At 42.2% G+C, this 27613-nt stretch overlaps 1 protein-coding gene across 7 annotated transcripts in view; it reads right to left on the bottom strand.

The window, feature by feature from the left end:
• blnk (B cell linker) overlaps positions 1-27613 on the bottom strand; it is a 161015-nt gene that overhangs the window by 105939 nt on the left and 27463 nt on the right. For 3 of the 7 annotated variants that reach the window (XM_052027908.1, XM_052027909.1, XM_052027911.1), the window contains one exon: positions 20851-20897. The exons of 1 other annotated variant lie outside the window; for it this stretch is intronic. In XM_052027908.1, the coding sequence (XP_051883868.1) occupies positions 20851-20897 (47 nt within the window). Of the gene's footprint in view, positions 1-12607; positions 12674-13240; positions 13497-20850; positions 20898-27613 lie in introns of those variants that run through there. 3 more of the 7 variants (XM_052027913.1, XM_052027915.1, XM_052027914.1) reach the window with 2 other exon arrangements.

Here is a 27613-nt window from a genome sequence, read left to right as displayed (position 1 = left end):
ACTTGTGATGGGGCCTCAACACTTTACAATTTAATGCAAGGACTTGGATGAAAGCACCAATGGATATGGATGCTAAGTTTGCTGAGGAGTAACTTGTGAGGAGGACATAAGAAATATTATATACCAAGACCTAGTCTGGAGTTCTGTGTGCAATATTAGTCTCCTCATTTAAGGATAGATAGACCAAGTGAGTTAACAAAGAACTCACAAATTGAGTATAATGTGGGAAAATGTGAATTGCACCCAGAAGTATCCAGCTGTTTTCATGGGTCACTAATTTACCTGTAACAGTTGCTAATGTGATCTAATGTGCACACAATGACTTTTACGTGTGATTTAGGTGTAAAAAACATGCACCAAAAGGTCCAATTTCTAGTTTGTGGTGTTATTACATTCCGCACAAATCTCACTGCATTTAAGAGCAGTTCTTGCTGGAGAACACAGGTGCATATCACCTGTGAAGTTAAATATACATTTTGTGGCAGACACAGTCTGGCAGTGTATGAACCAAAGACTAATTCAAGTGGAATGATTCTGATGGTGCTCCACTTCTGGGGAGACTGCCCATTGAAATCAGAATGTTCAGCTGAAATACTGATATCAGAATGTTTTGCAAGTATTTACACAGATACAATTATAAGATTCTCATTGAGCTTAATGAAACAGCAAAGTTAAATCAAAGTCTTTGGGTGAATCCTATTAGATTGTCCATTAAATATAATTTGACCTTACAGTCCAGCTGAATCCACTCCAGGTCTTCCAGATATGCCCAGAAGAAATCACTTACCTTCCAGTCCAGTTAAATCCACTTCAGGTCTTCCAGGTCTGTCCTTAAGCAGTCACTTACCTTCCAGTCCAGGTGGCTCCACTCCAGGACCAACCACATGCAGCCACTTGCAACAGAAATGTGGTAAGAGGGCTCGGCTGCAGGCGAGACTGGAACAGCATGGGTTCAAAGTCCCCCCTCCCCAGCATACTACTGGCTAACGTCCAGGACATCAAGAACAAAGTTGATGAACTAAGAGCGGGACTGACCTACCAAAGAGAATTAAGGGACTGTTGTGTGCTCTGTCTCACCAAAATATGGCTTACACCTACTTCACCTGACTGTGCATACAACCCGAGGGCTTCTCAATTCACCTGATGGACCGTACAGAGTCCTCAGGCAGATTTAGAGGCGGAGGGGTCTACTTCCTAATCAACTCCTCGTGGCGCTCCGACGTGACACTCCTGGTGAGTTCCTGCTCACCCAGCTTAGAATATCTAACTGTGAAGTCTCACCCACACTACCTGTCACTGGAGTTCACTTCAGCTATCCTGATGGCAGTCTACATCCCACCCCAGGCAGATATGAAGCCTGCACTCAATGAACTATACTCTGTCATCAACAGCCTTGAAATGGGATACACTGAGGCCCTCTTCATTATAGCCGGTGACTTCAACCAGGCCAACTTCAAGGGTGTGTTACTAAAATACTACCAGCAAGTCTCCTGTCCCACCAGTGGCACGAACACCCTTGACCATTGCTACACAACCATCAAAGATGCCTACCAAGCCACCCCTGGCCCACATTTAGGTAAGTCAGATCACCAGGCTGTGCTCCTTCACCCTGCATACAAACAGAAGCTGAAACATGAGGGTCCAGTACAGAGAGTCGTGCAGTGCTGGTCTGAGGAAATAGATGAGCTTCTACGCGACTGCTTTGAGTTAGTAGACTGGTCCATGTTCAAAGACTCAGCAGCCAGCCTAGATGAGTATGTCACCACCGTCATGAATTTTATCAGCAAGTGTGTGGAGGACTGTGTACCAAGAGGACAATCTGGGTGTTCCCAAACCATAAACCATGAATGAACTGGGAAATCCACTCCCCACTGAAGCCCAGGACTGCAGTGTTGAAATCAGGTGGCCCTGACCTATACAAGAAATTGAGATACAACCTCCATAAGGCTAGCAGGGATGCCAAAAGACAATAACGGTCCAAAATCGAGTCCCAGACCAGCCGTCAGTTGTGGCAGGGCTTACATGCTATAAACGGGCTTCAAAATGAAGTCAGGCGACATTGCTGACAACAGCGCATCCCTTCCTGATGAGTTTAACACATTCTATGGGATGTTGTGAACAGAAGGGGATTGGTATGTCACCACCCACCCTGACAGCCACCAATGCACCTGAACCCACAGTTACCATTGCAGATGCGAGGTCAGTCATTCAGAGAGTGAACCTGAGGAAAGCATCTGGCCTGGATGGTGTCCCTGGCCACATTCTTAGATCCTGCACAGATCAGCTGGCAGGGGTATTTGCAGATATTTTTAACCTCTCCCCATTTCAATCTGAAGTTCCCACATGCTTTAAGAAGATGACTATCATCCTGGACCTAAGAAAAACAAGGTAACGTGCCTTAATGACTACCACCCAGTGACTCTGACATCCACCGTCATGAAGTGCTTGGAGAGGCTGGTCATGGCACGCATTAACTCCAGCCTCCCAGACAACCTTGACCCACTGCAATTCGCCTACTGTTGAAACAGGTCTACAGTGGACTGCATCTCCCTGGGCCTACACTCATCTCTGGAGCATCTGGACAGTAAAGACACCTACATTAAACTGTTGCTTATTGACTACAGCTTCAATACTATAATATTTAATATTCTAATTTTAATATTTTAATATTTATTTCACTGTGTGTTTCGATGTACACGTGACTGGTAAAGATATCTTAAGTACATCGAAACACTCAGGGAAACACGCACAGTGAAATGTGTCTTTTTGCATTAACAACCAACACAGTCTGGGAATGTGCTGGGGGCAGCCTGCAAGTGTCACCACTCTTCCGGCACCAACATAGCATGCCCACAACTTCCTAACTTGTATGTCTTTTGAAATGTGGGAGGAAACCGGAGCACCCGGAGGAAACCCATGCAGTCATAGGGAGAATGTACGAAGTACAAACAGCGGCCGGAATTGAACCCAGGTTGCTGGTGCTGTAATAGCATTACGCTAACTGCTACACTGCCATAATTCCAAGCCAACTCATCACCAAGCTCTTAGACCTGGGACACAACACCTCCCTTTGCAACTGGATTCTTGACTTCAACAGACTACAAATCAGTGAGGATAGGCAGCAACACCTCCGCCATGATTATTTTCAACACTGGTGCCCCATAAGGCTGCGTCCTCAGCCCTCTACTCTACTCCCTCCACATTCAGCTTTGTGGCCAGATTCTGCTCTAACTCCATCTACAAGTTTGCAGATAATACCATCCCAGTGGGCCGAACCTCAAATAACGATGAGTCAGAGCACAGGAAGGAGAGAGAGAGAGAGAGAGCCTAGTGACATGATTACTATGTTCCCTTAACATCAGCAAAACAAAAGAGCTGGTCATTGGCTTCAGGAAGAGGGGCTGGTACACATGCTTCTGTTGACATCAACGGTGCTGAGGTCGAGACGTTTAAGTTCTTAGGAGTGAACATCACCAATAGCCTGTCCTGGTCCAACCACGTAGATGCCATGGCGAAGAAAGCTCACCAACATCTTTACTTCCTCAGGAAGCTGAAGAAATTTGGCATGTCCCCTTTGACCCTCACCAATTTTTATCAATGCACCATAGAAAGCATCCTATCTGGATGCATCATGGCTCAGCATGCTCTGCCTGTGACTGCAAGAAACTACAGAGAGTTGTGGACACAGCCCAGCACATCACGGAAACCAGCCTCCCCTCCATGGACTCTGTCAACACTTCCTGCTGCCTCAGTAAAGCAGTCAACATAATCAAAGACCCCACTCGCCCCAGACATTCTCTCTTCTCCCCCCTTCCATCGGGCAGAAGATACAAAAGCCTGAAAGCACACACCACCAGGCTCAAGGACAGCTTATATTCTGCTGTTATAAAATTATTGAATGGTATCGCGTATAATAAAATGGACTCTTGACCTCACAATCTATCTCGTTATGACCTTCCACATTATCATCTACCCCCTCCATTCTGCATTCTGTTATTGTTTTACCTTGTACTACCTCAATGCCCTGGTATAATGAATTGATCTTTTTTTAAAATTTTTTAAAATTTTATTTACAGCATGGTAACAGGCCCTTCCGGTCCAACGAGTCAGTGCTGCCCTTTTTAAACCCAAATTAACCTACCCGTACGTCTTTGGAATGTGGGAGGAAACCTGAGCACCCGGAGGAAACCCATGCAGACATGGGAGAACGTACAAACTCCTTACAGACAGCGACGGGAATCGAACCCTGATCGCTGGCGCTGTAACAGCGTGGCGCTAACTGCTACGCTACCGTGCTGCTGTATGAACGGTATGCAAGACAAGTTTTTCACTGTACCTTGGTACATGTGACGATAATAAGATATCTTTATTAGTCACATGTACATCAAAACACACATTGAAATATACCTTTTGCGTAGTGTTCTGGGGGGCAGCCCGCAAGTGTCGCCACGCTTCTGGTGCCAACATAGCATGCCCACAACTTCCTAACCCGTAGGTCTTTGGAATGTGGGAGGAAACCGGAGCACCCAGAGGAAACCCACGCAGACACGGGGAGAACGTACAAACTCCTTACAGACAGTGGCCGGAATTGAACCCGGGCCACTGGCGCTGTAATAGGATTACGCTAACCGCTATACTACCGTGCCTGCCGAATAAACCAATTTACCAATTTTTCTACATAGAGGACTTATGCATCTCTTGGTATCAATGAACTATAAGAGATGTCCAAAGGAGTGCAAACCATGGGCATTAGGTTATTGAATGAATCCTTCTGATGGAGTGAAGTTGTAAATAAGATAAACAAAACACTGTGGGACAAAAATCCTTCTACACAGCATCATACTTTTGTGTATCATTCAAAGCAATTTTACAGGTTGTTTAGTTTGGATACGTTGTTCCAGGCCCTCAGCATATGGGAATTGGCACACACACAGGGTCTGGTAGGCATAGACAGTGACACTTGTGACACCAAGCTGTGTGCAACATGGGTTTAGAAATTCATTTGAGAATCCAAAGCCTCTGAATGGCATGGGGCAGTCACACAGAAGCAGGCCGTCTCTGCAGAGCTGAGGGTCCCGTGTTATTTACAGGGGTCTGGACCTACTCAGACCATAGTCATGGAGTCCAAGGTATTGACCTTCTATCAGGTAGAATGCTCTCAGAACTTTTTGCAATCACTCAGGCCCATCCCTCCCCTACTGCTGATTTTGTTCTGGTCTTCTGATTATGTGTTTGACAACTCCTGCTCCTTTTTACTTCACCCACCCTGAACCCTGCCTTCTCTTCCCATAACCTCTATCCACCGATTATCCCCTTCCCAATACCCTGTCCCTTGATGTCCTGACCACCCCCCCCCCCCCCAATGTCCCTACCTTTGTTGGTCCTTTTGCTCAAGTCTTCTCTAAGTGTTCCCTCCCTCAATCAGTTGCCTGATCCCTGAAGTCCCCCTTCCCCCCCCCCACCCCATGAAATCATAAAGTCATACAGCCCAGAAACAGGGTCTTCGGCCCGACTGGTTCATCCGACCAAAATTCCCATCTAAGCTTGTCCCATTTGCCTGCATTTATCCCATACCCTTCTAAACCTTTCCTATCCATGTACCTGTCCAAGTACGTTTTAAATGTTGTTAATGTACCTGCCTCAGCCACTTCCTCTGGCAGCTCATTCCATATACTGAACACCCTCCAGGTGAAAAAGTTACTCCTCCGGTTCCTATTAAATCTCTCCCCTCTCACCTTAAACCTGTGCCTTCTAATTCTTGATTCCCCAACCCTGGGAAAAAGACTGTGCACATTGACCCTATCTATGCCCCTCATGATTTGATACACCTCTGTAAGATCACCCTTCATTCTCCTACACTCCAATGAAAAAAGTCCCAACCTGCTCAACCTCTCCCCATAACTCAGTCTCTCAAGTCTCAACAACATCCCTGTAAATCTCCTCTGCACTCTTTCCAGCTTAATGGCATCTTTCCTATAGCAGGATGACCAAAAGTCCTGTTAGGGTCCTACCCCTGACACCACCTCCCATGATACCTCCATCACTTCACCGACTTACAACTAACCCTCTATGCCTACTGTCAACTCTTCGGCACCCCTGCTCCAATACCTTTACTTACTCTGCAATGTGCAGAGCAGAGCACAGGCCTGAAACATATTTACCTCTTGCCAGTGGTTCAGTAGAGCACCAAAGGGTAGAGCACCTCTTCATGGGTCGGTCTTCACGGACTTCCACATGTGTATTGTGGCATGTCAGATAATACCCATGCAGCAGTGCGGGTCTCCAGTCACCTTGAACTCTTGCCACTGGAGCCAGACCTTGCCCTGTGATGCCTGGTGTGATCAGCTACCCACTTTAAAAGAAAGCCCAGCTCAACACAACGAAGTCTGGGACCTGGACTGTCAGAGCTGAGTTGGCCACTGGGCAGAGCTCAGACTTGCTGAGCAGATGGGCTGGAGTCACTTTATGTCCAATCCCTCAGCTTTACGTCACGATAGCTGGTTCGTTAAATGCATTCATTTAAATGGCATCACTGATCTGGACTGAAAGTGTTGATTTTCTCCTTTAGTTTACTTTGTTGTAATGCTTTTAATTAATTTATATCACTTAAATACACTTTAGGTAAACTTATTACATTTATTATTTAAAATTATTCTAATTCATTTGATCAGTTCATAGATGTCAAAAACATTTGAAAAGTTTGATGCCCTTTGACAGCAGGAGGCTTTGGGATCCCCTTCCTGTTGCTCAGTCACTGCTCGCTGACTGCTGGCCGCAGCAGTGAGGCCCTGTATTTGTTTGGACCTGTGGGGCTGCACGAAGTGTCGGGATGGGAGTAGCACGGAGGTGTGCACCATCACAATCAAGCCCACAGCAGCCAAGGCTGTTTACAAAGCTGCAGCAGGTCCCCAGACAGTGCTGGGCAGCACGAGATTTAAGTGCTAAATTATTTCTATATCACTAATTTTTGAGGCAATACTAAAAGTTAAATATAAATTAGGAGAGAAAACTTTGTTCCAGGTGGATGATGTTTTCTTGATGTCTTGGCAGAATAGAACTCTTGACCTTCCTGCTCGTGCCCCCGATTAGTCCTATTTGTGACATGCAGAGAGGCCCCTCATACTATGTGATATCTGGATTTTAACAACTTCCGATATGGTTGATGCTTAAATTTCACCCCAAACTGGCCTAGCAATTCATTCAGTTCAACAGCATTTAAGGATAGACGATAAAGGCTGGCTATGCCACCAATGCTCAGATCCCAAAGAACAAATAAATTAAAAAAGGATTGTTTCTTGTTTAGTTTGGATAATTGGCATGATTAGATCTTGGCAAACTGAGCACCAAGTGGTGGATTCCAAGTCCTCGTGCTGTCAAAGGCCATAGGACTTTTTAAGATGTTTCTGATATCTATGGTCTGTTCAAAAGGATTTGAATAATTTTAAGTAACTGTCTTGTTCTATAAAAACACTGCAGCTGGTATTTAATGCAGTGATCAGGCACTTCATGATCATCAAAGCACAACAGCATTTCTCAGTAATGTCCTCGCATGAAACCTTTGATGCAGACACTTGGTTATTTCTAAACTGTATCACATACCAAGACTTTTATCCCAACACTTGGTCTACTTATTTACAAGGGTATCTACTTATTTACATACCAAGTCAAAACAGAATTGGTTATTGGCAGATGGTATTTTCTGGAGATGCATCACCCAGTGCTTGTAAGAAACTTGAAATAGAAAAGGTAACAACCTTGACAAATCAGATTAACAGAATGTGACATTTGGTTCCTTAATTGGCTGACTCATCCATTTGGAGACTTTGTCACAAACTTTGCCTGTGAAAGGTCCAATGCAAGAAAAAAATACATTTTAGCTTTTGTAAATGGGAGAGGTTGCCTGTGTGCCACATGGCATATCTGCACATCACATTATATTTATTTGTGCATTCAACCATCAATACAGATTATACTCTTGCCATGTACGAGGGCTGGCAAATGAGGAACTTAAATGTATTTTAATTTGAAAAGAAAGAATTCTGCTGATTTATATTTGAAGTTTAACCACATCTAATTAGAATTACATTTAAAATATGAGAACTGAAGTATGTGAGCAAATATTCACAAATCTCACAAGGAGGGAGAAGGCAGGCAAGTACCCATACATCTCACAAAGACAGAGGGAGGGAGGGAGTGGGCATGGCTTCTGAGCCTAAACCTTAATCTGTGCATGCAAGTGAACACATGCCACGTGGTGCCTACTTGTACCCAGCTGTATGCGAGCATTAATACCGATGCAGCACTGCGGGTCTCCAGTCACCTTGAATCCTCTCGCCACTGGAGCCAGACCTTGCTCTGTGATGCCTGGTATGTCAGCTACCCACTTTAAAAGGAAGTTCAGCTCGAGGCAATGAAGTCTGGGACCTGGACCATCAGAATCCTCTCAGTCAGCCTTAATGGCGACAGACCTGAACACTGCACAGATTTTATAGCCCTGGAATTCAGATCCTTTGACAGACGTGACTGCACTATTTAAGAATGGAGGAAGAGAAATAACAGGGAACAGCTGATCTGTTAGTCTAACATCAATAACTGGGAAATTGCTGGAATCTATGGTGAAGGATGTAATACCAAATCACCTTGAGAAGAATAATAGGATTGAGCAGAACCAACACGGATTAATCAAAAGAACATCATGTTTCGCTAATCTGCTGGAGTCCTTTGAGGATGTGACTAGTAGAATACATAATGGGGAACCAGTAGATGCAGTACATTTGGATTTTTGGAAGGTGTTTGATAAGGTCCCCTCAATACTGAACGACAGCCTGAGATGACGACCAAGTTAAATTCAAGCACTCGTCTTTCATGAAGAAAAATTCGTGCAAGAATTAAACCACCCATTAGTGCAGATTCATCAGCTATATTTTGTTGAATACATTCAGTAGTGTGACAAATAATCACCCATTGAAAATGGAATGCAGAATATGATCACAAACAAATTCATTTTCAAAATCCTATAATTTGTCCATACCATACGTATTAGTTGCATTTATCTTCCTGCTGAATAATTAAGTAGATTCTGGATGCTTTTTCTGGAGAAGAATCATCTCTCTCCACAACTATCATTCCCTTTTGATCCAAACACTGGACAGGCCTCAACTCATTATCCAAGGTGATTTGAACCAATGTCTGATTATTTTCTCAACTCTTACTTTGAAATATTTTACTTCCTCAAAGCTCACCTGTGGTTTGAGTGAATGGTGCTTTGCTTTGTACTCTGCAACACCAAGCATCATTCTTATGTCACTGCACAATTTTGTCTACACTCCCCGCTTTAGAACCCTGTAGTATGAAAGGCCAGGGGTCAGATGACAGTGACAACACTACTGACCCCCATGGTAGGATGATAGCATTGCCTATCAGGTCGGAAGCTATACCACTGTCAATCAGGGGTCCGGCTCCGCCCCATTAGGTAAACACCTTTGTCTTGCTGGACCACTCGGATTGGTCTGTGCGAGCACCTTTGTTCCTCGCCACATCTACTATTGGCCCGTTTAAAACACCTTTGTCCTTGCTGGGCTCCCCAGCCCCCCAGCAGCATAAAAGTGCTGCATGTTTGGTTTTTCTTCCTCTTTTTCTGTGCTCGAGGATGTTGAGGTAAGCTGTGCACTACTCCAGGGCAGTAAGTTAAGGACTCCCCAGACCAAAGAGCCAATGTTTGTCCAGAATCAGGGTGTCCAAACATTGTATAGTTTATTCCTTGATCATTTGTACCCAGTTACTGTGTGTGTGTGTGTGTGTGTGTGTGTGTGTGTGTGTGTGTGTGTGTGTGTGTGTGTGTGTGTGTGTGTGTGTGTGAGAGAGAGAACCTCACCCTCTGTCGCGATTTCCCTCCACATTCATGATCTCATGCTTGAGAGTGTGCGAGTGTGCATCTGTTCCCATTCATTCTGTCCTGCATTTGTCTTTGTTAATAAACCATTTTTAAATTACAAAGGCTGTGTCCAGACCTTTATCTTTAAGATACCAAAAGAACCTTTCTCACAACAAACCCTCAATTCCAAATACCAAACCACAGCCACTTTTTAAGACTGTAAAAGATAACCCTCATTAAAAAAATGAAAAGCCAATCTTTGCAGTGCAACTTTGCAAGAATTTTATCTAACTTTCATGAATTTCAAGAAATTGAATTGTAAAGGAATCCTTCTATAAAATGCAGAAAAACATTCATCTCAATTGCTGCAATGTTTTGCACTAGAAAGGATTACAAAAGGTGAAGTATTCTGTCTAGATATTTGCTTTAGTAATAAAAATAAATGTACAGCCCTAGTATCAGTTTTAAGAAACAAATGCAAATTTTTCACTTTAAGTTTATGAAATGTAGAAAAGCATTGATTTAAACAACAACTCTGACAAATCACCTTGGAATCTGGGTGTTGTGTAAGCAGACTTTAGCTTGTGGTTACAGTAGTCCCAACAAGTGCTCTTCTATCTCGTGTTGCAGATATTTATGGTAGATTTGGCTGAGGGTTGAACATCCTTCACATCGACCTGGCAAACCAACTGCTGCCCTGCAGATTATTCTTTATACCTCCCTAATGTTCACACTGACAACTACAATGCTGCTGTGGAAGAATATAAACATAGAGGTAGTCACTCAGTCTTCAAAACATGTGCCAGTTTGTAGATCTTCCCGGAACTAAACTAATCACTACAGCCATGACAAACAGCTACTAAATAATGATTATAACTTTCTTAACTTAACTATAATTCAATTAAAACAATGTGCTTCCACATACAAGTTTATCATTCCACACCTTTGCCCCCTTTGCAACATTTCTTCCCTGTGATAGCTGCACACCTTATTAGTTAACTATATTTCTACTATTATTGATCTCATGTGATAACTTTGATGACTTAAACATTAATTTTGATAATCGAATTACTGGGTTCTTAAATTCTATTTAACCTATCTTTAACTGGAATTAACTCCACACAGAAATGAGATGTATTACACTGTTTGTGCAGTGAACCATATATTGTTTTGAGTAACCATGGCTAACACTTATTCAATTGTGCCTAACAGCCTCAAAACCCAAAGTGTGGATAATGGTATTTTAATGTAGCAAACATACACCTGCAATGTTTGGGAGTTTAGGGGGTTGGGATGGGGAAGCCGTTTCTGAGGTTCTCCCTAACTACCACCTTAATTTCAATGAGATGATTACAGAATCCCTGGATTAAAGACTTCTGTTTCTTAAAAAAAACACTTTTGATCTTCTGTCAAAATTAAGGCAGATATGCTCGAAACCCCCATGGAAATTCTACTCAAATGTTTTCTCTTTCACAGTCTATTGCAAGGTCATTGGAATTTTCACCTGTGCATTGGTGACAACTACAGTTTACTCTTAAAGCTTAGGTTTAAATTTGACGAAACTGCAATAAATGAAGATGAGCTGCCCTTTGCCCTGCTTCCCAACAACACTGGAGTATCAAGTGCTGAGTTTTAAACACTTGAATTGTCAGTCTCCATGAAGCACGAGTACAATGAAGCATCTTCTGCTTTATGAACACTGAGCCCCAAAAAGCAGAAATATACTACTTTTTTTTCCCCTTGTACACACTATTCCAGTTCTGAGCCCACACCCAACCTTGCTCCACTGGTTATCCTTAGTTTGATTATTGTTGAGAGGCCAATTAATTGCTGCAGACATCAGAGCCGAGGGCAATAATGTCCTCTCCTGTCCATAATATTTTAAAGGGATCAGTACCATCCCTATTGCAATAGACTTGAGAACTCATATCATCCCTTCTAGTGGCATTTCTAGGTGTTTTGACCCAATTTTGGATAGTGCATTTACTGTGGAAACCCCATTGATATGTCACTTACTGCAGTATCCAAATGTCTTCGGATTTCTGAAATTATTTCATTTTCCTTCCACTATTTCCCTGCTACCAGAGTGGAAAGGACTCCCACCAATGCTGGTTCCATTTTCTCACACTTTTGCTCTCACATCATGGATAGGATTTTGCCTTGCCCTTATTTTCCATCCCACTGGGATCTACATTCAACAGGCCATCCTCTGATGTGTAGCCACCACCAGATATTTACCATTCTACATCTCTTTCAGCATTCAGAAGAGACTTCCCTGTCCACACTTCCATTTCCTTCAATTCTTACTTCTCCTCTCCTCTCATGACACCTTCCCATGCAACACCCTGGGGATACAACTCCAGCTCTTTTGTCTCCTCCCTTCCCATTGTCCAGTTACCCAAACACACTGGCTGAAGCAGAAATTTACTTACACTTCTTCCAATTTAGTGTATTGCACTTGGTATTCCCAATATGCTCTCATCTACATTGGAAAAGCCAAACAATGATTGGGTGACTGCTTTGTTCAGTCCTGAACAATGACACTACATTTTCAATAGCCTGTCGTTTTAATTTTCCATCCCATTCCTACTCCCTCCTCACTATCCTTGGCCTATGGTGTTCTCAAGAAGCTCAAATAAAATCAAGAAACAGCAGATCATTTTCCAAAAAGGCACAATACTGCTCTCAGGACAAATTTTAAATAATCAGTAATCAACCATTCTAACCTTGTACCTCATTTTGCCAAAATTTGTTTTATCTTCCTCTCCACTCCTCAGAACTCAGTGGGTCAAGCAGCATCTGTTGAGGCAAAGGGACAGTCGATGTTTCAGTCGTGACTCTGCATCAGGACTGGTGCTTGGTCTTAACAGGAAAAGTTACCATCCCTTTACCTCCATGGGTGTGGCTTGACCCACTGAGTTCTAAAAGCAGGTTTTTTTTGCTCCAGATTCCAGCATCTGGAGTTATTTGGGTTCTTGACAGTCTGGCGGGGCCCAGAGGCTGAAGAGCCCGTTTCATGCTGTCCCTCTCTACCAGTCTAAAAGTCTTGCTTTTGTCTCCCAGACTGACAACCAAGAAACGTCCAACTGAACAAATCATACCTGTGTATTAATATCGTTTAAACAAATGTGATCATATTCTAGAGATGAAGAAAGATTGAAGTTAAGCATTTAAAATTAAAACTGTCTAAATTCACCCACTGTGTAAAATTCAGATTATTTTAGTCTCCACTTTGGGGTTACTATTAAACTCTAAAGAGTCATATTTGATTCTAACAGGTTGTAACAGGTTATTTAGTACTCAATGCCTGGCTTCATGAATGTCATCAACTTTCTCACAGACGGAAAAAGAGAGAAGTGATCATACCTTACACCTTTCATTTTTTTTCTTACAAGTATTTGAACGCTTGCTGGTAATACTCAGTAGCCTCTGGCTCTCCGCCCTCGTTGTCAGGCAAAATCCTCTCATGGAAACCCAGTAGAAGTTGCAATAATTTTTAGTAAAGTATCTCCCAGAGCGTGCATTCAGTATTGTTGCAGAGAAAAATAAAGCACTGGTATCAAGTTCTTTAAGGTTTCTTCCAACAAAGTCAAAGCAGTACTCATCCACAGTTGGTACTGCAGCTGTGCCTGGAACTTCCTTGTTGATTATGTTAATGATTACAGGTGAAGTGAGACTTGGGTTGACAATTATGGGTGTGTCGTTAAGAAAATATTCAAGGAAGTTTCATGGTGATAGTATCAGTGATATTTCCCCTATTGTTTAGAGTACATTTAGAGTTCATGACATGAAAATTCAGGATGCCTACCTTCTTTATCTGGATCCTCTCATTGCCTTGTAAATCCGACCTGTTCCGGTAAATGCCAAAGAATTGCTCCCATTCACTCACATTCTCAACTCTGATGCCTCCTAGTGGATATGGCACCCATCAAAGTGGGAGAGGACAGCTTTCTTACCTTAGCCTGGATTGGAATTGTAGTCCACGTGAGGGGACTCGACCCAAAACATCAATAGAGACAAAAAATTCTGCAGATGCTGGAATCTGGAACAATACACAAAGATTGCTGGAGGAACTCAGCAGGTCAGGCAGCATCTATGGAAGGAAATAAACAGTTGACGTTTTGGGCCGAGACCCTTCAGGATATCAAAACATCAACAGTCCATTTCCCTCTATAGATTCTACTTAACCCACTGAGTTCCTTCAGCAGTTTGCTTTTTGCTTCAGACTCCAACATCTGCAGTCTTGAGTCTCCTTATATTCATCAATCACGATACAATAACTGGGAATGAGGAAAAATGGGAAATTTCTCCTTGATTCTCTTTCCAGCCTGCAGCAACTGTTCAATACACAGGTGACAATCCAGTTACCTCCCCATAGCCCAGGGTATCACCTATTTTAAACAGTATCTGTTGCAAAACTAAGTTGTCCAGATGATGTTTCACTCCTCTACTGTTATTATCATCAGTAGAGAAGAATCAGACATTTTCAACCTTTGGAAGCAGAAGTGCATGGGGAAACTTGTGTTTATTGGAACTTATCCCTTTCTTTCCAGTTCTATGGAGCCCAAATTCACACAGAATAACATGGAGCAGTGGCTGCCGAGTCTAGGCAGTATAAAAATAGTTTTACCATGAGGTCTTCCAATTCTCAGCGAGTCATGTTATGCTCTAGGCAGACTTGGTATTGGTTTATTATTGTCACTTTTACCAAGGTACAGTGAAAAACTTGTCTTGCATACTGATTGTACAGGTCAATTCATTACACAGTGCAGTTGCATTGAGTTAGTACAGAGTGCATTGAGGTAGTACAGGTAAAAACAATAACAGTACAGAGTAAAGTGTCACAGCTACAGAGAAAGTACAGTGTAGGTAGACAAACAAGGTGTTTTATTTACTGAACTAAGGGCCAGGGGGATGACACTTGTGAATCTGAGAATACAAAACCACATTAGAAGATCACACAAATTATGCTGGTGTGCTGATCACACAAATGGGCTGAATTATGCTGGTCCTGTCCATTCAGAAGGTCTCCTTCTTTGCACACCAGAATCCAATGACATGGTCTGGATGATGAATGGACCCCCAGGTAGCACTGTGTAGCCCCCTACACCCAAAACACTCCTGACAGCCTTCAACAGTCGGCAAAGCTGGGGCTCCTCTAGCTGAGAGAGTTGTCATTACGAATTAGGGTTTAGATGTTGCTGACATTTGGAGACATCTCAAAACGTTTAAAATTGTGAATAAACTAATAAAAATTTTCAAACAATAAAAATTAGGTTAACACATAAAATACAAGGAAATAAAACATATTAAATTAAAATGGAATAATTGTTAAAATTAGTTCTGAAGGTTTTCGATCCAAAATGCTATCCGTTTCTCTTTCCACAAGTGCTGCCTGACCTGCTGAGTGTTTCCAGTACTTTGTTCTTTTATTTCAGATTCCCAACATCTGCAGCTTTATTTTCATTTACCTTCCCCATTGCCTTCTAGACCTTTGCCATACACCCACTGAAATGCAGGAGGCCTCTGATCCTGTGCCAGTTCAGAGCGATTCTCCACACCCCTCCCCCTCAAATCTGGTAGGCGATCCCAAAGTTCTGCTGGTTGAGCAGTGCCGCAACAACAACCTCTCACTCAACATCAGCAAAACTAAAGAGCTGATTATTGACTTCAGGAAGGGGAAGGAGAGCGAACATGCACCAGTCTACATTGGGGGAAAAAAAAAATCAGTGCTGGAGAGAGTCAGCAGCTTTAAATTCCTGGGCATTAAAATATCAGATGACCTGTCCTGGGCCCAGCACACAGATGCAATCATTAGGAAAGCACACTAGCGTCTTTACTTTCTTAGGAGGTTAAAAAGGTTTGGTTTGTTACCGAACACTAAAAAACTTCTACAGATCTACTGTTGAAAGTATCCTGACTGGCTGAACGATGGTCTGGTATGGCAATTCGAAAGTGCAGGAATGCAAGAAGCTGCAGAGAGTAGTGGACTCAGCTCAATACATCACGGGCACATCCCTCCCCCCCATCGGTAGTATCTACAGGAGGCTCTGCTTCAAGGCGGCAACATCCATTATCAAAGACCCTCACTATCCGGGCCATACCATCTTCTCTCAGCTACCATTGGGCAGGAGGTACAGAAGCCCGAAGTCCCACACCACCAGGTTCAAAAACAGCTATTTCCCTTCAACCACTCCGTTCCTGAACCAACTACCAAAACCCTAATCACTACAGTTTAGCAACACTATGACCACTTTGATCACTTTGCATTAAAATGAACTTTGTTTTTATTTTGTTTTAATGTGTTCTTTCTTGTAAAGATTGTGCATAATTTATGATTAATTTATGTTTTTCTTGTGAATACTACTTATACGATGCTATGTGCCTGTGATGCTGCTGCAAGTAAGTTTTTCATTGCACCTGTGCACACATGTACTTGTGCATATGACAATAAACTCAATTTAGAACAGCACACACACAAAATCTGGGATTTTGGAATTGGAATTAGTTTATTATTGTCACATGTACCGAGATAGTGAAAAAACTTAGTTTTGCAAGCCATCCATACATGCAGATCATTTCAAAACACAAGTGAATTGGAGGTAATACAAGGGAAAAGCAATAATGCAGAATATAGTGTTACATTTACAGAGAAAGTGCAATGCAGGTAGACAATAAGGTGCAAAGGCCATGATGAGGTAAATAGTGAGGTCAAGAGTTCATCTTTAAGAAGTCCGTTCAAGAGTCTTGTAACAGCAGAATAGAAGCTGTTCTTGAGCCTGGTGGTGCGTGTTTTATTTCAATTTCAATGGCTGAATGCCGGTGGTCTACCAGTTAAAAGTTAGCGATACTCGGTCTGATGAACGGAGGGATGTTGAGGCAGTCACTGAAAACTTCAGCAACACAATTATTGTCAGATAATATTCCAATAGGTATCATGGTTCTGCAGGGAAGGCCAAGGTAATCAAAAACAACTTTACATCCTATCAACTCTCAAAATGAAGGGAGCATGACTCAGCTCCTTTGCAATCCTACACTATGCGGCACGGTAGCATAGCAGTTAGTGTAATGATATTACAGCGCCAGCGACCCTGGTTCAATTCCTGCTGCTGCCTGTAAGGAGTTCGTACATTCACCGTGTCTGTGTGGGTTTCCTCTGGGTGCTCTGGTTTCCTCCCACATTCCAAACACATACATGCTATGTTGGCGCCAGAAGAGTGGTGACACTTGCGGGCTGCTCCCAGCACATTCTTAGCAATGCAAGAAGACGTACTTCACTGTGCGTTTTGATGTACATGTGACTAATAAATAAATATCTTAATCTAACATAATGAACTTGGCAAAAGGAAACCAAAACTAGCTTCTGGAACTTTGTTAGCTTTAGTAGCCTGTGTGAAACCTCATTGCGAGTCAAAAGGCAATATGGTGGTCTTAAAGGAGAGGTATTTAAGAGAATCTTCACCTAAAGGCATTATAACTATGGTTTGGATGCAAACTCTTCTGTAAATAGAAGTGACCAACCAGATTCCTTCATCACCATATTCTGGTGTCGTTAGGACAGTGTTACATCCAGCACAGCTGGAGGAGAAACAGCTAATTTTCAAAGTTTTAGCATTTCCAGAGAGGAAACTTTGCAAATCATTTTAGGGTACACAGAGTAAGCTATTGGAAACAGGATAGAGAACATGGAAGGGAAAGCACTAACAGAGGGTTAGTAACAGCAGGGAAAGATAGGCATAATTAGTTTTAGCTATTGTGGAATGTTAATGTATTTAAATGGCAATTGATTCAGCCATAATTTCCCAAGAAGGTGCAACTGATTACCCAAAGAAGTTTTTGTGCATTCCCTGTCACCGAGAATGACTAAGAAAAAAAGAACTGCAAGTCAATTGAGCATGTCAGGCTGTAGGACATCTGTTATGCATTTTAAGTCATGTACTTAAAAGTTCTGGCACCAGGTCAAAGATCTCCAGTCAGGAGGAAGTAGTCAGCAAGTCAGATAGGTTCTTACTGGCTGAAACTATTAATGAGCATGCAGGTCCAGGAATGGAAGAGGAGGTTTGAGATGTTACGGTCCAAATGGACAATAACTGTGAAGCATTGATTTCACAATCAAAAATGGGATGACTGCCATTCAACAACTGAGATGATAGACAAGTCATGAATATCCACTGCACACATCTGCAACACACAAAACGCTGGAGGAACTCAATGGGTCAGGCAGCACCTATGGAGAGTCACCGTTTCCAGACGAGTCCCTTCTTCAGGACTGGAAAGAAAGGGGGAGGTAGCCGGTACAAAAGGGTGGGGGAGGGGGTGAAGCGAGAGCTGGTAGGTGATAGGTGAATCCAGGTGAGAGGAGGGAAGATAGGCAGGTGGGGGAAGTGGTGAGTGGGAACGATGTAAGAAACTGGGAGGTGATAAGTGGAAGTGACGAAGGGCTGAAGAAGATGGAATTTGATAGGAGAGGGCAGTGGACCTTGGAATAAAAAGGGAAGGAAGTGAGGAGGGGAAACAGAGGGATGAAGGTGTGGGTGATGGGAAGGTTGAGAGGGTGGGGGAGGGGAAAGAGAAGGGATATTGGGGCTGGTGGAATAAGGGAAAACAAAAAGGGGGACAGAGGGCAGCGGTTCCTGAAGTTAGAGAAATTGATGTTGATGTCGTCAGGTTGGAGACTACCAAGGCAGAGTATGAGGTGCTTTTCTTCTAATCTATGTCTGGCTCTTCTTGCCAGTAGAGAAGGCCGTGGACAGACATGCTCGTGTAGGAGTGGGAAGTGGAATTAAAATGGCTGGCCACCAGGAGACCCTGGCTGTTACGGCGGACGGTGTGAAGGTGCTCGACCAAGCAATCCCTCAATCTGCGTGCGGTCTCACCGATGTACAGGAGGCTGCACCAGGAGTACCGGATGCAATAAATGACACTGGTGGATTCACTTTTGAAGTGCTGCCTCACCTGGAAGGTCTGTTTAGAGCCCTGGTTGGTGGTGAGGGAGGAGGTTAGGGGCAGATGTAACAACGTGGCTGCAGGATTAAGTGCCTGGAGGGGGATTGGTCAGGAGGGACAAGCGGACAAGGAAGTCATGGAGAGAGTGATCCCTGCGGAAAGCCAGGTGTTGGGTGGGGGGGGGGGGGGGGGGGGGGGTGGTGTGCGGGAATGTGCCCGGTGGTGGGATCCCGTTGCAGATGGCAGAATTTTCAGAGAATGATATGTTAGATGTGGAGGCCTGTGGTGTGGTAGGTGAGGACTAGGGGAACTCTATCCCTGTTACGTCTGGGGGAGATGGGATGAGGGCAGACATGTGGGAAATAGAAGAGACACAGGCGAGGGCTGCATCAATAGTAATGCAGGGGGAACCCTGTTTTCCACACAACTACTTTCAGAGCAAAATTGTAGTGGGCATATTTTGCACTGAGTTTGTTATTCCTTGCAGGCCATTCGCTGCTGCCAAAGCCAAGGGAAAAAAAATCAGGCTTGCATGCACACAATGGAATAAACAGCAGACTCTGATATCTTCATATAAAGCATATGATATCTTCACTGAGTAATTGAGAGACGTTGATCAAGCATCTCTAATGAGGGAAAACGTCATAGTGTTAATTGAATCAAGAGACAAGGCCTGCGAATTGTTAGAGATGAAATCTGAAGCACAATGGCACTATTGAAGCAAACAAAAAAGATATATCTCAATGTCCTGGCATACGTCATCCCACAGTCAATACAGGTATCACAAAAGGTGAACTAATTTGCATAATAGTAAATAGTAAGTTCCCACAAACAAAAGAACTATCAGGCTCACCTACAAAGCAAGTTACTAAAGTTGGCATACATCAGCACATATACCTTGTGGGAATTTCCCTCTCCTTTTTGTCATTTGTCCCTTCCTCAATGATTATGTACCTCCCCCTTTTGAATGCCAACACACTGATTAAGGCCCCAAGCCGCTAAGCCTGAAAAACAGGCAGTTGGTGTGTGTTTGTCAGCAGCTTCCACTTATACACTAGAATGGAATTGACTGCAAAAATGACTCTGCCCAAGTACCACTCAATTCTCCTTCAAAGTAAAACCTGGCTACCCAGCCCAAGTCCCAATAGCTCCTGACTATACATGTTAGGTTTGAGTGAGATATGAACTCCCAGGGAGGAGCTACAGGAGCCTGAAGACCCACACACATTTCAGGAACAGCTTCTTCCCCTTCAGCATCAGATTTCTGAACGATCCATGAACACTACCTTGGTATTCCTCTTTTGCACCAATGTATTTATTTTTGGCAACTTTCAGTAATTTTTTTTTAAAAATGTCTTGCACTGTACTGCTACTACTGCTGCAAAACAACAAATTTCATGACATATGTCAGTGATAATAAACGTGATTCTGATTAATATTTGGTGTGGGCTAGTCTCCTGGATGAGTATTTTATTCAGGTCAGAATGATTTGTATAGTATTACTGCATTTTTCTTCAAATTATGCCATTTGGCTTCATGATCTAAGGCATCAGTTTAAAATTTCATTTCTAACAATTCACTCTTTCAGAGACTTGTTGTTTCATCATCAAACAGATCAACTGCACGCTTAGGACAGTTATATTCAAGGTGATGGCTAAGTCATGTACAGAAAAGAATAATAAATACTCAGGCTTGCCTGGGTTAGAATTGGCAAATGGTCGAGTCTGGTTTGGGTCAGGTCTTAATTTTGTACCTGAGCACGACTTCATTTTGAGAGGCTTTTGAAAACTTCCCTTTGTCAGTGGGCTACAAGTCCACCTAACTACCTTTTTCTGTCTACCACATAATTTACTCTTCATTCTCTTATAAAGCAAGAGTTCTCTACTTGTCAGTACAGCTGTTCCACCTTGTGCCATTAAAAGGTACTATCGATCTTGTCTTCACAAGAAACAAAGCACTCACTACTTGCCATAGATAATGCACAGCACAGATAATGATATAGCATTAAGAGAGAGCGAGATTCCACTTACGGGCAGTCTATTACATTGAATCGGTTCTGGAGACTATCAGATGAATTCTGTAAAAGGAAAATGGCATTTATATGCAACAGCTTGTATATTAATGACATGTTATACAACATTATAATTTACATTCTTATCAAGACCAAATATAATAACGGCACATTACAAAAAAGACTAAAAGGGTTTAATCATCAACATATTGGGCACATCTACCCACCTAAATGTTCATTCCTGGCACCATTGGTGCACTGTGTATCATCTACAAAATGCAGTCACTCGTTTGGGCTTCAGTGACAACACCTTTCTAACCTGTCAGCTCTAACACCAAGACAAGCTCAGCATGCGCGTAGAAAACATCACTACCTTCAAGTTCCTCTACACTTGGAAACATATTGCTGGATAATGCATAATGTGGTTCAGCTACAGAGCGGTTGGTGGTCATCAGTTTCAGGAAGTTCAGGGTGGAGTTGGAAAAATCCCCAAGAAGGGATATCAGTGGTGTAATAGTTTCTGGACATTGACACCTACCAGAATGATGACAGGGCCTTTTCGACCTACGCTTCCTGTTTTCAAGTCACCAAGAAAGGAAGCCAAAATCTGTGGAAGTGTAATGCAATGGGAGGATGTGTCATAATGGAATGCAGAAATAAACCTGCCGGCAAACTACTATTTTCAATGCACTTCACCAGTTTAAGAAGGGTTTGATTTTTTTTTCTTAAATTGATTGCAAGATAAAAAGAGCTGCTCTGCGGAGATGGTGTTCTTTTAACGGACTAAAATTAACAAGATAATGTTCAGTAAGATTTAAAGCTAAATGAAAATTAGAAGTACATTTGTTTATTATAAAGACTAAAGCTAAAATAAGATACAGAACTAAACAAAATTTTAAGAACATTTGAAATACTAGTCAATTATCTACATTGGGAACATATTTTGGAAAATTGAAACAGCCACCAATTTGTCTCTCAACATTTCTTGAGCCTGTAGGTTCTCTGAGAAGTGAAATGATATCTACTGAGACACGAATGTTAAACCAGTTACTGAAGAGGATTGAATGATTGATTTCTTCCCGAGTCTGAAAGTCAGTTTGTTGCTCAGAGGTGAAAAATCAATGTAAAAAAAAGTAGTTTTGAGGCTAAAATTCTGATTGGCAGGAAGTCTCCAATTTTTTTTACTTTGGATCCTACTGAGCAACGAGTAAATCCAGGTCCAGGGCAGTAATTTATAGAATAATTATTCAACTTTTAATGGAAATTTTGGACTGAGTGGTATTTAGTAGTCTTAATGCATGCATCAAGAACACCCGGCAAATCTGTGTTCTGTACTGTATTTAAAGTTTTTATAGACTCTTGTGCATATGTGACATATGAATACACAGAGCAGATAGAGTGCCTGCAGATATTTCTTTGAACCTCCCCTGCTGAAATTTTATTATATGTTTGAGAAAAACTATAAGCCCCATGCATGGAACCAATTTTTTTTTTAAAAACAGAGCCCCCCCATGAAACCACCAGCATGATTTTAAGTGGGAATGGCTTAGTTTATCTTTGTTGGGGAAAATCGGTTGCCGTTTCCTTCAAATTCTTCCAAGGACTACAAGAATGGTCTGAGCATATGTTCCACCTCTTGGTGAGTGCAATAGTTATTTCTCTGGTTACTCTCTCTGTCACTGAAGCTTCTCCAAAAGTACACAGGGAATCCTGTTCCCACCTCTAATTCTAAGGAGCAATATATCTTTAGGATAGGGTTTTTTTTTTAAAAACGTCTGCGGTGACAGAAATCTGAAAGCTTCTGCTGGTAGAATTCCAGTCATACAGCCATGCCTAGATGGCTTTGCCTGTAGAAAAGGTCACCGTCACCCTGAACTCTTGGCCTCTCGATGATCGCAGGCAGTAGAAGCTATATTTCCCACTTTGCTGCTCACTGCTGCCTCAGTGACATCGCCAACGATTTCTACTCAAGATGAGGGAACCAGCTGCTTGTTCTTGAGCTGAAACCATCGGTCATTGCAGGGACGCTGAATGGAGAGGATTCCAGCTTTCCCCAAAGGTTCAGAGAAATAGGCGGCATTGACACTATGCCTCAGACTCCTTGTGAACCTGGAGCTTTACCACAAATTGCAAGGGCAATCCCTCACTGAAACACATAGTTATGTGCAACCATGAGATGAAGCTTCCCCCTTTTCTTCTCCCCCCACTGCATCAATGCTGCATTTCTTGGAGCTCCTTTATGCTAAAGGTAGTCCACGGTGCTTGCTATATTTCAGACATGCCATGTGGTGTGTTGGTTCATGGTGGATAATGACCATTACTTTGTCCTTGGCTCCTCACCCCTCTCTCTAGGCTCCTGGCTGAACAGCAGTGTGACACTACAACCAGAAAGGTGGAGAAGAACACCAGTGGAGTCTTTGAGATCTGAATCTAGTGTCCTGAGCGATTAGAAGCATCCTATGGTACTCTCCAGAGAGGTCAAGCATTATTGATATCTGCTCTATGCTTCACAATCGTTATCTGAAATCCCAAAGAGAGGAGGGGAAAGAGGAGTATGTCTTTAGATAGTGAAGAAGATCTGCCTTCTATGGAGAACTAAGGAGTATGTCATTAGATTACAATGAAAATCAGCCTTCTAGGGACATATTTTGTGCATGTGCATACATATCAACACATATATGACTGTTTGCATATGTGTATTACTATCTGCTTGTGTGCATATACATGTATCTACATTCACTTGTGTGTGCCTGTGTGTCAGTTTGTCTGAGCTGTAGCTCAGAGTGTTATGGCAAGGATGAGTGTAATTGGGGCAGCGCTGGTACTGGCAGATGCTAACTGAGGATTATAGCAATAAAATTGAGCAAAAATGTATCACAGAACTTCTAGCTGCACTGGGCTCAGTACTGCAGTGACACACTCCTACCAGTCATCTCTTGCCACCTCCTCCCTGCTGAAACTCAATTGCATTGAAGTCATTTGAACTAAATACATGGATATACACTTAAGGAAGAAGAATTTCTGGCACAGAGTTTCCAGGCTGGGGAAAGAGGAATGTTCCTTTATATTTCTCTAGAAAATCCCAGGCCTCATCTTTTGACATGGCAGCTGCTGGTGTGCTTTAGATATAGGTAATAACTCAATTGCTTGATAGTTAGCAATATTTCCTTTATTCTTCCAGTGTGCTTTCAGCTACTAATATGCTATGTTTCGGAATTTATCTTTGGCTTTCTTGCCTGCAAGTTCATCAGTTTAGTCGAGCTAAACTAACTGTACGGTCCTGGCATGTTCCATTCCGTTTCCAAAATTATGTGGCACCATATCAAATTATTCTAACACATTTAATTATGTTACAAATTGATAACAGATCTGTGAAATACCATGGGACATTTTACAATGTTACTGGAGCTAGATAAATGCAAATTATTGCCATACTTTGAATAACCCATTGATTAGGCTCACAGCTGTTGTACTTTGAGTTGTAAGCCAACGTTTACTTCCAAAATTCTTCAGGAGGATCAACTCCCAATCATGGGATTGGAGGCATCAGAAGTGGCTGCTCTGATCAAGAATAATAGGGAAAACAATTCATTTGTTTGCTCACAATGCCTGTCTGCATCTCGTCTAGGGTGAATTATATTTTCTCATGATGTAAAAGGAAGCCATTTGGCTCAATACCTTATGCCGGCTCTCACAGAATCCCCAACTGTTCCATTCCGTCATTTACCTTCCTTGCAACCTATTCTCTCCCACATACCCATCAATTTCCACCCACACCCTGATTCTCCTGCCGCCCATGTACTGTATACAAGTAGCGATTTATAATAGCTGTTTAACCTAACAATCAGCACATCTCACAAGGAGAACTTGCAAACTCCACATAGGTAGCACCTTCTGTCAGGATTGAACCTGGTCCCTGGAGCTGTGCAGGGCATCAGCACTAACTGTTGCACCACTATGCCATCCTATAAAGAAAGCTTGCTACCATATCCAAAATTTTCCAACCATGTTAACCAACACATTCAGAAGCTGAAGTGCAGAAGATAAAGAAACAAAGCTCTTTGCCACATCTCTTGCTACCGTTGGTGGTGGTGACGACAAGTTTTGGGGAGGTGGTGAGGGTGGTCTGATAAATGGAGGACAGAGAAGGAGTTTTATTTTAAGATACAGCAACTACCATTTTGTGCTGAATTTCCTCACTGGGAAGGACCATTTTCTTCAAGAGGATTTATGTGTCTTTCTTTTCCTGAGGTACATTTACAGAGGTACAATGCAAGGCAATTGAATTGGTAACAGTCAAAAGAAAAATAGAATAAATGAATAAAATATTTTTGAAAGCTGCTTGTCAAATGATGCTGGAATGATTTTATCTAAAGGATATCAGATTAAGCCTATTTGCATGTTGAAAGAACCTCTGGTGCACTTTATCATGCAAAACTTCAGTTATTTTATGTACAATAAAATTTTTGTTTTTACTAAATCTCAAAAGTTAACAGATTGTGTAATTGGAGCACTTGCAATAATGTTGGTAAATAAGCTTGATGTAAACCGCCACAGCATTAGTGGAATCTAGGTGGGTTTGTTAAAGAAGTTAGTCATTTGCAGTATTTTAACATGTTACAGCACCACCTTTGGGTTAGGCTGTACACAGCAATGTGTACATGTTCCTTCCCCTGTGATTTACTGAGATACTAATAGTACAGAACCTTTCAGTTAATATCTGTCCCACACACAAAGGGGCAATTCATTCGATTATGAAAATTGTTTGACATTGAATAGGCAATAAAACAGGCTGCTGATTACATATCACTCGATTTATGCCATTCCACAGTCAGAATTACCCCCTAGTGTTTTCTTGATACACTGCAACACTAATTCTCAAAAACAAAACCGGATACGATGTAGTTACATGTTAACAGCCTCTTTGTCCCAAATAATTTAATAAAGAACAAAGTATCAAAAAGATAAAAATATAAAACCAAGTCTGCAAAATTAAGATAAATTATCCTGACATCATCATTGTTAGCAGTAATACAGATTATGACATCAGATAAATTGACAACATATAAACCGTAACAACTCAGATTACATCTCAGAATGATTTTCTGATCCTCTCTTATAAAGCTTAAGAGGCTATATCATTTGAAGTTTCAAGAAATTGTGGGGCTAACTTTCTCTGATCTTTTGTCTTGGGAATCCATTTAGGCACACACATTTGCCATCTGCATTTTACTAACTGAGCAGCAGAACACAGGAATGGGAAACAGATCGTAGCAATCACATTCTAAAGTCTTAGTATTTTTTGATAGAATGTGCTTCCAGGGTCTGAAAATTTACATATCTGAATATCACACCGGTTGACTATTTATTTATATGTAATGTTGGCATCACGGCAAATGGACAGCATTTTGTTGAGAAGACTCAATATTAAATTGATCATTAGACTGACACATTCAAAGGTACATAGAAATCAGTCCATTTTTGAATGCAACAATGCCAAGGTCAAGGAAAGGAACTAAAGAACTGTTCCACCATGTTTCAAACCTGTTCCCAAGGACTGAAAACGTTTATCCCTGGTCAGTAAGCCATTTAGTAACAGCCAACTTCCCTCCCCTGCTTCCATCAAAAACAGAATCTTGAAAAGATACAGCAGGGAAACAGGTAGTTTGGCCGTCCAAATCTATGCTGAACATCAAGCACCCATTTTTACACTAGTCCTACCCTAATCCATTTTACTCTCCCTACATTCCCATCAACTTCCTCTCCCCTTCCCCAATTTTTCCACTCACATACACACTCAGGGGTTTTGGGAAGTGTGAGGTGAGCTGACCCCCCCCCCCCCCACCCCAAGAGGAAGCCCATGCAGTCACAGAGAGAATGTGCAAACTCCACAGGTAAATATCATGGCTACAACAGCAAGAGGTTGGGTATCCCAAGGCAACTGACTCATGTCTTGACATCCCAAAGCTGGTCTATCATCCACAAGGCACATCAGGAACCTGATGGATTATCCTCTACTTGCCTGAATAAGTGCTGCTCCAATAATACTCATGAAACTCAACATTATCCAGGACAAAACAACCCATGTGATTAGTATCTTGTCCAATCTTAACCTTCATTCCCTCCACCACTTGCACAGAGCAACCAAAGTGTGCACCATCTGCAAAATACACTGCAGTTACTTGCCTAGTCCAACATCTACCCAAACCCCAATTACTACCAACAGGGACAAGGACTTCAGGCACATGTGAACACAAGGCAGCATGGAATATATTGCCATACTTTCATCATTGCTAAAACTAAATCCAGGAATTCCCTGCCCAACAGCTCTCTGGGACCACCTTCACCAGAAAAGTCAGCTGCGTTTCAAGGTGATTCGCCGTCACATTGTCAATGGCAAATATAGATGGGTAATAAATGGTCATCTTTCCAGCAACACCCGAATCCTGAAAAATTAATAAAACCTAGGCCTTGCCTTAAGGCAGGTCTAGGCTGAGATCACCCTGGAGCCACGTTCTGACTGTCTGCTCCTGCCAGTTCCACGGAAGAAAGGTTGAGGGAAATTTATCAATGCAGCGGGAACGGATAAATCTGCCTTCAGATAGTTGAAGGAAAGGGATGAAAATAATAAAATAATTTTGAAAGCCCCCATTGGCAGTCATTTCTTACATATGGCATCCAATTACATTGGGTTGAATGATATCTTTATTTAGATGATGCATTTGCTTTCAAAGTCAGTGCTACTTCATTGTTAAATGTAATGTGTTAAAACTATTCACATT

Source organism: Pristis pectinata, chromosome 12 (assembly GCF_009764475.1).
Source record: "Pristis pectinata isolate sPriPec2 chromosome 12, sPriPec2.1.pri, whole genome shotgun sequence".
NCBI lineage: Eukaryota > Metazoa > Chordata > Chondrichthyes > Rhinopristiformes > Pristidae > Pristis > Pristis pectinata.
Note: the sequence above shows the minus strand (reverse complement) of the source record. Positions and strands in the feature narration are given on the sequence as shown.